This window comes from Lithobates pipiens, unplaced genomic scaffold (genome assembly GCF_037356315.1).
Source record: "Lithobates pipiens isolate NorthernLeopardFrog02 unplaced genomic scaffold, aLitPip1_a1.2 Scaffold_23, whole genome shotgun sequence".
Lineage (NCBI taxonomy): Eukaryota > Metazoa > Chordata > Amphibia > Anura > Ranidae > Lithobates > Lithobates pipiens.
In genome coordinates this window covers 50,718,915-50,733,096 of record NW_027507785.1, presented here as the reverse complement: position 1 = coordinate 50,733,096, position 14,182 = coordinate 50,718,915, and the positions used below count along the sequence as shown (strand labels likewise).

General features: G+C 44.8%; 1 protein-coding gene across 1 annotated transcript in view; it reads left to right on the top strand.

Annotated features, from left to right (window-relative positions):
* The first annotated feature begins 450 nt into the window (after positions 1–450).
* Positions 451–14,182, top strand: part of SRGAP3 (SLIT-ROBO Rho GTPase activating protein 3) — a 176,996-nt gene continuing 163,264 nt past the window's right edge. The window contains exon 1 of the mRNA XM_077451578.1: positions 451–757. Within this exon, the coding sequence (XP_077307704.1) occupies positions 700–757 (58 nt within the window). The 5' untranslated portion in view covers positions 451–699. The remainder of the gene's footprint in view (positions 758–14,182) is intronic.

The following is a 14,182-nucleotide window of genomic DNA, read 5'->3' as shown; positions in this document are numbered from 1 at the left end:
GAGGATGATGGAGGGTTGAGGATGAGGATGATGGAGGGATGAGGATGATGATGGAGGGATGAGGATGATGGAGGGATGAGGATGATGGGGGTTGAGGATGAGGATGATGGAGGGATGAGGATGATGGAGGGATGAGGATGATGGGGGGTTGAGGATGAGGATGATGGAGGGATGAGGATGATGAAGGAGGGATGAGGATGAGGATGATGATGGAGGGATGAGGATGATGAAAGAGGGATGAGGATGATGATGGAGGGATGAGGATGATGGAGGGATGCGGATGATGGAGGAATGAGGATGATGATGGAGGGATGAGGATGATGATGGAGGAATGAGGATGATGATGGAGGGATGAGGATGATGGGTGATGTGCAGTCAGTCGGGTGTCCAGCAGGCTCCATGTAATGGGAGGTGGGCGGAGTCGGGTGACGTTCAGCCTCCGATCACCCCGCAGTGGCAGCAAGAAAAGAAAGAAGAAGGAAAACAATCGTAGAGGAGGGAGAGGAGCACAGCGGAGAGGAGAGGAGGGAGCGAAGCACAGCGGAAAGGAGAGAAGACGAGGGAGCGGAGAGGAGAGGTTGGATCGGAGCATAGCGGAGAGGAGAGGAGGGAGCGCCGGGCAGAGCAATGCGGAGTTCGGGGTGTGCTGGGCGGCTGTGCAGGTGATCGGTCCCCGGAGACCCTCCGATCTCCCCAACCATGTCCAGGTTCAGGAAGGACAAGGAGATCATCGCTGACTATGAGAACCAGGTCAAAGGTAAGTGCCAGGTGTGCGCCCTCCCTGCTGACAACCTACCCCTCCTTCCCTGTGCACCCCCTGCTTCGGGTCTACCCTTCACTATATAACACCTGCTGCCAGTATGCCCTCCTCTGTAAATCCACAGCTGACAACCTACCTATACCTACCAGTGTGCCCTCCTCTCAGCACCCACTGCTGCCAATCTGCCCTTTACTGCTCAGCTACCTGCTGCCAGTGTGCCCTCCCTCTGCCCACACCTCTCTGCTGCCAATCTACCCTCCACTCAATTGTTGCTGAAATTATGCCTATTTCTATACACGACCCTGTAGCAAAACAATCATACACTACTGCCATGCACTGAACACCTACCTGCCACCTACCTGCTATCTTCCCATTACTACATACCTCTCTCCCTGCTTCCATTGTACCTTCCTCCAGCATACACTAGCCACTGCACTGTGTATACACTGACATGCACTTGTCTCTACACTGTGTACACTGACATGCACTTGTCTCAGCACTGTGTACACTGACATGCACTTGTCTCTGCACTGAGTATACTGACATGCACTTGTCTCTGCACTGTGTGTACACTGACATGCACTTGTCTCTACACTGTGTACACTGACATGCACTTGTCTCTGCACTGTGTGTACACTAACATGCACTTGTTTCTGCACTGTGTACACTGATATGCATTTGTCTCTGCACTGTGTGTACACTGACATGCACTTGTCTCTGCACTGAGTATACTGACATACACTTGTGTCTGCACTGTGTACACTGACATGCACTTGTGCCTGCACTGTGCATACACTGACATGCACTTGTGCCTGCACTGTGCATACACTGACATGCACTTGTCTCTGCACTGTGCATACACTGACATGCACTTGTGCCTGCACTGTGCATACACTGACATGCACTTGTCTCTGCACTGTGCATACACGGACATGCACTTGTCTCTGCACTGTGTGTACACTGACATGCACTTGTCTCTGCACTGTGTGTACACTGACATGCACTTGTCTCTGCACTGTGTGTACACTGACATGCACTTGTCTCTGCACTGTGTGTACACTGACATGCACTTGTCTCTGCACTGTGTACACTGACATGCACTTGTCTGCACTGTGTGTACACTGACATGCACTTGTGTCTGCACTGTGTACACTGACATGCACTTGTCTCTGCACTGTGTGTACACTGACATGCACTTGTCTCTGCACTGTGTGTACACTGACATGCACTTGTCTCTGCACTGTGTACACTGACATGCACTTGTCTGCACTGTGTACACTGACATGCACTTGTCTCTGCACTTTGCACAGACTGACATGCACTTGCTACTTTAGTGCATTACCTGCACTGAATAGGCAGCCCACCCAGAATAATGCAGTGGCAGCCTCTCCCTGTCCATTCCAGGCCCCCTCCCCCCCCAGGCCTAATCTCCCTGCAGTGTGGCCATCTCCATGGCAGGGCATCTGTGTGCTCTGTGCAGCGCCGGGCGGACGAGGGGGAGCAGGCTGCAATGCAGCTGTGCAGCTAATAAGGAGTGTCACTTATATCGGCCTGCAGCATCCATCATGCTCACTCACCCAGGAGCAGATTGCTCCCCTGATACAGAACAGAGACACTGCATTGTCTGCTAATAGTCATTAAATGATACACGTGCGATTCAGCTGCTGGCCTGAATTATTGCTCCAGGAGACAGGCCCACACTGAGATATATGCAATGTATGGAAGCTGTGTGCCTGCAATCCCTCATCCCTCTGCCCCTGGAATTGTTTCCTTGTCTTGGCCCAGCTCCAGGCCTGAAACTTTCCCTGCCTCCCCATCTGCTCCACCTCTGGCTCTAATCTCCTCCTCACCTTTATTAAAGTCATATGTTGGCGGTTGCACTCTTAGCCCCCCCCCCCCCCCATGTCCTGAGCGCCTCCGAGTAGTCTATAGAACACTCTTACCTCTGGGAGTCTTCCACTTTTAGGTCGGATGTATTGATCTGCATCAATAAATGTCCTGCTTAAAGGAGTTTTCCTTTTTCAGAAAGAGGAAGGCCTCCACATCGGCGACCGATAAGGGCGTTCGGATCAGAAAACCCTCTAATTTGCTGCTTTAGAGCTGCAGCAAACGAGAGAACGAGGCGGATGCAGAGGTTTTCCACCTTCCGAAAGTGAAAAGCCCCTTTAACTACCCAAAAAAGTCTTTAGATTGTTCTTCTTCTTTTTATGTTACAGTCCAGCTTGTAAGGTTGAGCGTATGGGGGACCTGAAAAGGGGGCTCCGTCCATGAGCACCCCTCAGGCCTATTGAACCAAATGGCTTATGCCGCATACACACGACCGGACTCTCCGGCAGACTAGGTCCGCCGGAATCAGTCCGTCGGACATTCCGATCGCGTGTGGGCTAATCCGAGCGTTTTGCATTAAAAAAAAAATCAGACGGACCTAGAAATACCACAAGTTTCAAATCTGTCCGACGGACTCAATTCCTATCGGGAAAACCGTTCATCTGTGTGCCGGTCCGACGGACCAAATACGACGCAAGGGAGGCTATTGGCTACTGGCTATTGAACTTCCTTTTTTAGTCCCATCGTACGTCATCACGTTCAAAACGAACAGACTTTCGAACTGACTTATGCCGCGTACACACGATTGGAATTCTCGATGGAAAAAGCTCTGATAGTTTTCCCGTCGGAATTTCGATGGAATTTCGCTCAAACTGTCTTGCCTACACACGGTCACACCAAATTCCGATGGTCAATAACACCGCGACATACAACACGTTCCAAGGGGACGTTTAATACTTCTGAGCATGCGTCGAGTTGTTTCCCAGCATGCGTCGGAATTTTGCATGTTGGAATTGCAGGCACACGATTGAAAAATCCAATAGAAAGCTTTTCCGTCGAAAAAATTAAGAACAGGCTCTCAATCGGAAATGCCGAAAGAAAAAGACCGACGGGCATACACACGGTCGGAAAATCCGATGAAAAGCTCCCATCGGACTGTTTCCATTGGAAATTCCGGATGTGTGTACGAGGCATAAGTCAATTTGTGTGTGGGAAAGTCCATTCATTCGGAAGTCCATCGGAACTCTGCCGAAGGTCCGCCGGGAAGACCGTCGGATCTAGTCTGCTGGAAAGTCCGGTCGTGTGTACACGGCATTAGTGAAATGTTTGCTTCGTGCTGTTGGATGTCAGCTGTCCCATCTTAAGCTCCCCAATTGGTTGACGAATCGCTTCAAGAGCTAGCAGAGTGGGGATAAGCATACCATACCAGGCCGCTTGCTATCAACATGGGGAGGGTGCTTTGGGGTCCCCCCAAAGCACCTTGTCCCCATGTTGATGCGGACAAGGGCCTCATCCCCACAACCCTTGCAAGGTAGATTTGGGAGTCTGCAGGTGGGGGGGCTTATCAGAATCTGGAAGACTTCTTTAACAAGGGGGCCCCCAGATCCTGCCCCCCTCCCCCATTTGAATGGGTACCCTAACCATTATCTCATGTACTTTTGAACTTTTCTGATGTGTTTTTTTGTTATCAGTTTATTAGTATTTTTCTTCATCACAGATACATTATATAACAAAACAAACATGGAAAACAAACAAAACAAACCTATTTCCAGAATTCATACAACAAAAACATATTACATTCCAAACACATTAACATACAAAAAAACAAAAACCCTCCCCCAGCCCCATTTTCCCCTCCTCTCTCCCTACCCCCCCCCCCCCATCCCCAATCCCCCTCCGACCATAAGCTCCCCTCACCATCCCTTCTTTCTTGAGTCATCATAATTATTCTATAATTGGTAAATGATCTATTTACCCCTATGCTTCCATCTAGTCCTAAAATAAATGGTGTCAATCCTGGTAACAACAGCCAGGGTCCCCACATTTCATCAAATTTATTTGTTAAACCCCCCCCCCTCCCCATTCTTATCTACCTGCCATTCTTTTAACAATACGCCATTCACTTGTATCCGCCATTCCTCATATGTTGGGCTTCTAGAGGATATCCATTTCATTGCTATTAATACTAATTTTCTTGCAATAAATAGTATTGTATTAATGATTAATCTATTTGCCGGAGTATATACTTCTTTTTATATATATATAAGTATCCTAACAAGCATATTTTTGGATCTATCTGTATCGGGGGTTTGGTACACCTGGTTGATCATTTCGATCACAGTCTGCCAATATCTAAACAATTTAGGGTAATTCCAAAGCATATGCATTAAGTCAGAGGATACTCTTGAACATCTCGGACATTCTGATGTTTCCTGCCTACCCCATTGATATACGGTAGTTTAGCTGGTGTCCTATACGCTCTATATATGATGTATAATTGCATTAAGCATTGCTGTGATGATATTGATACAGTTTGTGTGGATTGCAATATACCCTGCCATGTTTCATCTGTCATTTTTCCAAGATCTTTTCCCCATCCTTTTCTGGCTAATTTGTTTCTCTGGTCTGCTCAGTTAGGCGACCATAAAGAGTGGAGATCAAACCCTTCTTAAAGCGGAGTTTCACCCAAAAAGTGGAACTTCCACTCATTGTACTCCTCTCCCCCCCCCCCTCTGGTGCCACATTTGGCACCTTTCGGGGGGGAGGGGGGACAGGATACCTGTCTTTGACAGGCATCCTTTCCCACTTCCGGAAGCCTCAGCCGCGGCTATTGACGTCACGGCCGGGGCTCCCTCCTCCTCCTCCCCCTTTTCGCCAGGCCAGAAGGAGAGAGGAGCGGAGCCTAACGCATGCACAGTAGGGTTCCCAGCGTGAAGCCGAAAGGCTACACTGCCGGGTACCTGTACCCGCAATGGCGGAGCACTCGACAGCTGATGGAGACATCAGATTCTGTGCTGTCATCACTGGACTCCAAGACAGGTAGGTGTCCTATTATTAAAAGCCAGCAGCTGCAGTATGTGTATCTGCTGGTTTGTAATTTTTTTTGGGGCGGACCTCCGCTTTAACCTGTTTCTTTGCTAGGGTATCCATGAGTGGCATATTTTGCATCTTAACTCTTTTAGCTTTCAACTGACTCTGTAGCGCATGGCGCAATTGTAGATGTATTTTTGGACATTGACTTGACATGTGGTTTTCATCCAAGGCAAGGGTCTCCAAACTTTTTAAACAAGGCCAGTTAACTGACTTTCAGGCTTTAGTGGGGCCTGGACCATGGCCAGTGGGAGTAGAAAATTCCCCGGTGTCAGTGGGAGTAAACAAGGCCCTATTCTTGGTGTCAGTGGGAGGAATAGCGCCCCATCGTTGGTATCAATAGGAGGAATAGTGCCTCATTGAAGGTGTCAATGGGAGGAATAGGGATCCATCATTCAATGAGAGGAATAGTGCCCCATCATTTGTGTCAGTGGGAGGAATAGTGCCCCATCATTGTTATCAGTGGGAGGAATAGTGCCCTATCCATGGTGTCAGTGGGAGGAATTGTGCCCCACCATTGATGTCAGTAGGAGGAATAGTGCCCCATTATTGGTATCAGTTGGAGGAATAGTGCCCCATCATTGATGTCGCTGGGAAGAACAGTGCCCCATTTTGGTATCAGTTGATGGAATAGCACCCCATTATTGGTATCAGTGGGAGGAATAGTGTCCCATCATTGGTGTCAGTGGGAGTTATGGTGCCCCATCACTGGTGTCAGTAGGAGTTATGGTGCCCCATCATTGATTTCAGTGGGAAGAATAGTGTCCCATCACTGGTGTCAGTGGGAGTTATGGTACCCTATCATTGATGTCAGTGGAAGGAATAGTGCCCCATCATTGGTGTCAGTGGAAGGAATAGTGCCCCAAGGGCTGGATAAAGGCAAGCAAAGAGCCACATCCAGCCCCCTGGCTGCTGTTTGGAGATCACCGATCCAAAGTAACCTATGCTTATACTAAGTTTGGATTGCACAGCTTTGTAGGAGGTTCACTGTAAGTTATTTATTTTACTCCAAATACATGCCGGTAGGTTAATTGACTTCTGTCCAAAAATTGGCCCTAGTATATAAATTGTGAGTTGGGGACTTTGGATTGTGGGCTCCTTGAGGGTAGGGACCTACGTGAGTGTGTGATGTATGTGTGGGGCACTGCGTAAATTGACGGCGCTATATGGGTACCTTAATAAATAATAATATAATAAATGAGCATCTTAATGAGACACAATGCACAGGGATAGGATCAATTGTAGACATGCACCCACACTCATTCAGGTTGAACTGGATGGACTGGTGTCTTTATTCAACCTTACTAACTATGTAACTATGAGTACATTGTAGCTACTATTATCTTGCAGAGGTTGACGTTTATAGGTGGTCATAATGGTATTACAAATGTGTCTTTTGTCTTTAAGGTGTTGATGATCGACTTTTGCATCTGAAAGTATAATAGTGGTTTGGCAAAAGTGCAGATTTTAAATTAAAGTGGAGGTCCAGCGACAATTCTTTTTTTTTTTTTAAACCTTTCAGACACTTACATATTCATAATGTTAGACTCGTTTTGTGCAATATCTCCCCCCGATGTCCGGTTTGGTTTGAAAAACTTAGTTATAAAAACTGTTGATGGCAGGTTTCATCTTGCTTGTGGGCATGTGAAACCCACAAGCATAAACTTCCTGGATGCAGTGAATGCTAAGTTACCAGCATTCACCGCTCGTTCCCACGCATGCTCAGCTTGTACGGCGCGGAGCGCTGTAAACTTCCACGTTGCCATCACAAAGGGCGTCGTTGTCGGAAGTTCCCGCCCAGTTGCGATGGCAACAAAAAATTAGAGGCGGGCATCCGCACTGACTCCTGGGAATACTGACATTTAGCTCCCAGGAGACAGTGCGCCGCCGAGGATGACGGCAATCCACGCCCATACCCGCGGGGGTCAGATTTAGGAAGTAAGACAAAAAAGAAGGCTAGACAGGTAACCAGTGAGGAAAAAAAAATGTTTATTTAATTTGACAATCTATGACGTGCAAGGATAAGGTGAATTGAAATATTTTTGTGGACCTCCGCTTTAATAATATGCCAATAAGAGGTGACTTTCCAATCTCAGAAAGTTAGGAGTTGTGTAACTGAAGGGCAGATCGGTATGAGGGCTGTCCTTCAAAGACAGACCCAACTTGTCCATGTAGACACCTCTGGCTTGCAATGTTGATTAACTGCATACTGAGACTTCTCCTTTTCTACATAAATATTATCAAATTTCCTGTCTGTGGCCTTCTGTTTCGAGAACAAAAATAGTTTCAGCACAAGAAAAAAGCTGTTTTATAGACTTGTTGGGAAGTAAAAATGTCTGAGGTCTTCTGATTGACCCATAGTTCTCTCAAACAACAGGGCTGATGTGGTAAAACTGGAGAAGAGAAAATTAACTCAATTCATGTTACATTTTTCCAGGAAATGTGAGAGAAAATTTGAATGCATGTTACTGGCAGCGAAACCAATGTTGTCTTCCTTCCTCCCCATTTTTTTTGCACCTGTAGCGATATTGTCTAAGCCCTTTGTACACACAGTCAGACATTCCGACGGAAAATGTCCGATCGGACCATGTTGTCGGATAATCAGACAGTGTGTGGGCTCCATCGGACTGTTTCCGTTGGAATATCCGACCAAGAAAGTTTTAGAGCTGGGCTGTAAAGTTTTCCGACAACATGATCCGATCGGACTTAGTCCGATCGTTTGTGGAGAATTCCGATCAGACAAAGTGCCACGCATGCTCAGATCAAATTCCTAGACCAAAGCTATTGGCTTCTAGCCTGAACGTAGTCCTGTCATAACGAAATAACATCATCACGTTCTGAATGACAACTTTGTCCGACCGTGTGTATGCAACACCAGTTTCGGACAAAATCCGATGGATTTGGTTGTCGGGATGTCCGACCGTGTGTACAAGGGCTAAGGGGTTCAGTAACAGAAAATAGAGTTCGAAAAGTTGCTGAAGATGTCTTTGTTATGGTGAGCATAGAATTGACCTGGTGGCTTTCTAGTGGGACATGTTGGGATTTGTTGTCCAATGATTGACAGAGAGTGACAGCTAGAAAAAGGATGATTTGTGCCTCTTGGAGTGTGTGTGGAGGGGGAGGGGTATCTGTCTGGCAAAGGTCTATATAACTTCATCTCTCAGTTAATGGTCTGTATCTTGCCTTGTCTATCTATCTACACTTCTTTTGCCACCTTTTCTCCCCCCTTTCCCTGCACGCTTTTTCCTCCTTTCCATGTCTCTCACTCTTTGCAGTGCATTACGCATATTATTTTTTGTGTTTATGCACATTGTGTTAAGCCAGCCCATTAAAATGAACCAACCCTAACATGCTAATAAATTAGACATGACCTTGTATCTGATGCAGCACAATGCATGGTATTACAGTGCAGTTGTGTTGCTTTAGCATGTTGGAGTGCCATTCAAACAGCACTGCAACACAGTACATTATTACTACACATTGTGTAAATGGGCCTCACTCACTTACCTCTCTTTCTCCTGCCCACACACCTCTTTCCTTCCCTCTCTACCTCTCTCTTTTCCACCCATCTTCCTTTATCTTTCCCCAGCTATCTTTCCTCCCTCTTCCTTTCCCTATCTTCCTCTCCCTCTCCTCTCCTTTCTCTCTCCCTCTCTTTTTATCTCTTTCTCCATCTCCCTCTATTTCATCCCTCTCTCTCCTTCTCTCTCTATTTTCATGTTTCTCTCCCTCTCTCTTTATCTCTTAATTTCTTTCTTTCTTTCTTTCTTTCTTTCTTTCTTTCTTTCTTTCTTTCTTCTTTCCTTCTCTACTTCCCTTCTGCTCTCTCATCATCTCTCTCTCAGTCACTCTCTCTTTCTCTCTTTACCTCCCTCTAAGTCTCCCTCTCTCTTTCTACCTCTCTTGTAATCTCTTTTTTCATCTCAGAGTCTCACTTGCTCTCTCTTTTTCTATCTCTAGCTCCCTCTCTCTTTATTTCTCCATCTCTCTTTTTCTTTCTATCCCTTGCTACCCATTTACTTTCCTTCCTGCCCTCTCTTTCTGTCCAGCTTTCTCTCTCTTTTCATGACTCTTTCTTTATTTCCCTCTCTATATCCTTGTTGCGCTCTCTCTCTATATATATTTCTGTCTCTCCTCTTTCTCTCTCCGTCTTCTTCTTTATCTCACTCCCTCCCTTTCTTAATTTCTATCTCACTTTCCCATTTCCCTCTCTTCCTATCCATCTCGCTCTCTCTCTCTTCATCTTCTTTCTTTCTTTCTTTCTTTCTTTCTTTCTTTCTTTCTTTCTTTCTTTCTTTCTTTCTCTCTCTCTCTCTTTCCCTCTCCCTCTTCACTTCTCAATTTTCTCTCTCTCCATTCGTCTTGTTTCTCTTTCTTTCTATCTCCCTTCTTCATCATCTCACACTTCCTTTTTCTTTCTTTCTTTCTTTCTCTCGTTCATCTCACTTCCTCCCTCCCTTCATTTCTCTCTATCTTTCCCTCTCTTCCTACTCATTGCGCTCTCTCTCTCTGCTTCTCTCCTTCTCTCCTTCTCTCCTTCTCTCCTTCTCTCTCTCTCTCTCTCTCTCTCTCTCTCTCTCTCTCCCTTTCTTCATTTCTAGCTGACTTTCCCATTTCCCTCTCTTCCTATTCATCTCTCTCTCTCTCTTTTCATCTTCTTTCTTTCTTTCTTTCTCTCTCCATTCTTCTTGTTTCTCTTTTTTCTATCTCTCTTTCTCTCTTCTTCTTCATCTCACTTTTTTTCTTTCTCGTTCATCTCACTTCATCCCTCCCTTAATTTCTCTCTCTCTTTCCCTCTCTTCCTACTCATCGCGCTCTCTCTCCCCCTCTCTCTGCTTCTCTCCTTCTCCCTCTCTCTCTCCCTTTTTTCATTTCTATCTCACTTTCCCATTTCCCTCTCTTCCTATTCATCTCTCTCTTTTCATATTTTCTTTCTTTCTTTCTTTCTTTCTTTCTTTCTTTCTTTCTCTCTCCATTCTTCTTGTTTCTCTTTTTTCTATCTCTCTTTCTCTCTTCTTCTTCATCTCACTTTCTTTCTTTCTTTCTCGTTCATCTCACTTCATCCCTCCCTTCATTTCTCTCTCTCTTTCCCTCTCTTCCTATTCATCGTGCTCTCTCTCCCCCCTCTCTGCTTCTCTGCTTTCTCTCTCTCTCTTATTCATCTAACTTCTTCACTCTCTGTCTTCATTTTCCATATTTTCCTTCCTTTTCACCCCCCCCCCCCCATTTATCTCTATATGTTGCTCTCTCCTAACCTGTCTTCTCTCTCTTCTTCATCTTACTCTTGGTCTTCATTTCTCTCTCTTTCTCCTTCATCTTTCTCCCTATCTCTTATTTCCTCCCTCTGTTTCCGTCTCTGTCCTCCCTTCTCTCTCTCCCTCTATTCCACCCCCCTTTATACCTCTACACTATGTCTACCTATTTATCTTGTGCCTTCCTTCCTCCCTTGCGTCTCTCCTTACTCCCACTTTGTGTTACATTGTATTCTCACATATAACGTTGCAGCTGCTCCCTAAATACAGATAAACTCCTCTTCCTATTCTGCATACACCCCCCCACCCCCCATCCGCAGCGTCTGTATATTTGTATATGTGCAGACCGCCTGCACTTGTAACACAATATTTCTGCCCCACCCAAGGGCTGCATGTGTTTTTCCAATCTTCCAGAACAGACAATCCGAAATAAATCCATTTCTTGTCTCTGGTGAGAGAGCCTCAGTGGCTGTAATGAGTGATTTTTCTCTCTCTTTATATTTTGTGTAAATTCGCAGTGATTTCTATGGCAAAGAAGCCTTGAAGAGTAACACACAGCTTGATTCATATGGGAAAATCAGGCCTTGTGAAATCCAACCATTTCCCAGTACATTGTAGAAATGTTTTACACAATGTGAAAGCAAAGATGAATAAGCAGAGGACAGCAGCCAATCACAAATCGTCATACTTTGTTTTTGCCCGTTTTAAAGGGATAGGATTGGCTGGCAGGGATTACTCTGGGATTTTACTGTTTGTATTAATAAGCCTTAACTGTAACCAGAAACTTGGCTTCAGTAGACAAGGGAAGGGTCGCCTTTGCATTCACTCTTATGGCATTTCTGGATTGTTTTTAAATATCTATTGCATTCACTGTTTTGCTACTTCAGGACTGTTTGTTTTAAATATTTGGGTGTTTATTGTTTTTAAAGGTGTCTAGCAGTCAACACACCAGCATTTTGCAATGCAATGTCCTCACCTACCTCTACTTTTAGCTAAATCCCTTTAGTTCCAGCTAGATCCTCTGTAGTTAGAAATCTCCGTAATTCCAACTGTTGCGATCACCTTGTAAAACAACCCATTCTGTTTAAGCACTTCAGTACCGGCCATAGTCATATGACGTCCGCAGGAGGGATCTTCCATCCTGGACGGGCATCATATGATGTCCTGGGCTTCCTGGCTGTATGGGGGGGGGGTGGGGGTGCGTCACTCGGGAGCCGATGCGCATGCCTGGCGGCAGCGATGTCTGCTGGCCACCTGCGATTACCCGGTAACAGAGTTGGAACGTGGGTCTGTGTGCGTAAAGAGGAGACCGATCATGTGTTCCATGTACAGAGGAACACCGATTGGTCTCCTCCGCTCCTGAGTCTCCTCCCCCTACAGTTAGAATCACTCCCTAGGTAACACATTTAACCCCTTGATCGCCCCCAGTGTTAACCCCTTCCCTGCCAGTGACATTTGTACAGTAATCAGTGCATTTGTAAAGCACTGATCGCTATAGTGGTGTAGTGGTTAGCACTCTCATCTAGCAGTAAAAAGGGTCGCTGGTTCGGATCCCAACCACGACACTACCTGCCTGGAGTTTGCATGTTCTCCCTGTGCCTGCGTGGGTTTCCTCCGGGTACTCTGGTTTCCTCCCACACTCCAAAAGACATGCAGGTAGGTTAATTGGCTTCTGTTCAAAATTGGCCCTAGTATATGTATGGGGACCTTGGATTGTGGGCTCCTTGAGTGTGCAATGTAAAGGGATAGGGACAATTGTAGACACTCACTCAGGTTGAACTGGATGGACTGGTGTCTTTATTCAACCTTACTAACTATGTAACTATGTGTATATAAATGTGAATGGCCCCAACACAGTGTCTGATATGTCTGCCGCACAATAAAAATCGCAGATTGCTGCCATTACTAGTAAAAAATAATAATAAAAATGATTTTATATTATAATAATAATAAAAATGCCATAAAACTATCCCCAATATTGTAGACACTATATCTTTTGCGCAAACCAATCAGTATATGCTTATTGCGATTTTTATTTTATTTTTAACCAAAAATATGTATAAGAATACACATCGGCCTAAACTGAGGAAAAAATTTATAAAAAAAAAAAAAAAATTGGGATATTTATTATAGCAAAAAAAGGTAAAAAGTATTGTGTTGTTTTTTTTTCAAACTTGTCGCTCTTCTTTTGTTTATATCGCAAAAAATTGCGATTTTTATTTTTTACCAAAAACATGTAGAATACATATCGGCCTAAACTGAGGAAAAAATGTATTAAAAAAAAAAAAAAAATTGGGATATTTATTATAGCAAAAAGTAAAAAGTATTGTGTTTTTTTTTTCAAACTTGTCGCTCTTCTTTTGTTTATATTGCAAAAAAAACAAAAAAACAAACAAAAGAAAGCTCTATTTGTGGGGGAAAAATATTTTCATTTGGGTACAGTGTTGCATGACCGCGCAATTGTCATTCAAATTCTGACAGTGATGAAAACTGAAAATTGACCTGGGCAGGAAAGGGGTGAAAATGCCTGGTTTTAAAGTGGTTAAAATAGAAATGAAATGCAAAACATTTTTATTACAGATATATATATATTAAAAAAAAAATTATAAATATCTTTTTTCCCTTTTTTTTTATAAGTGTTCACATTCCCTCTGTTCTGTTCCCTCTGCATAAGAGCTGGAGGGAGAAGAAACAGCAATACACTGAGCTTCCCAGTGAATGCCTGTGCCAGGACAAGTCTGGTCATTGGAGAACAGGCTGAGTTCCCGGCATATCTAGAGAACTGACCAGATGTGTTCTCCTGCTTAGTATGGTCAGTTTTTAATTGGAAGGCAAGGGGGCTGGCAGGTGCACCAGGGACTTTCTCATACAAGTACATGGTACAGCAGGAATATCAGGAATAGGAAGTGTTGGGGTAACAAAAGCTTTAAACTGAATAGACTCTGTGACCTCAGCCCAGTTTGTTTTTTATGGAAGTCCTCTAATGGATGCAGTCTGTTGAGGTTGGCAGAGAATTCTGGGTCTTGATGTTCCACAAAACCTAAGAAGCCCTGCAGGCTAGGAGCAATTCATGGATTATCCAGCTCCTGCACTGAGCTGTCATTGGCCGCAGATATTCTACATACTGTTATGTGCCTGAAGTTCTTTTGAAGACATCTAGAAGTTTGAATCTGTTGCTCAATGGAGTTAGCAGATATTAAAAGGCAGAAAATATGTGTTTATGTGTTTAGATGGAATATACACTCATGCGGCA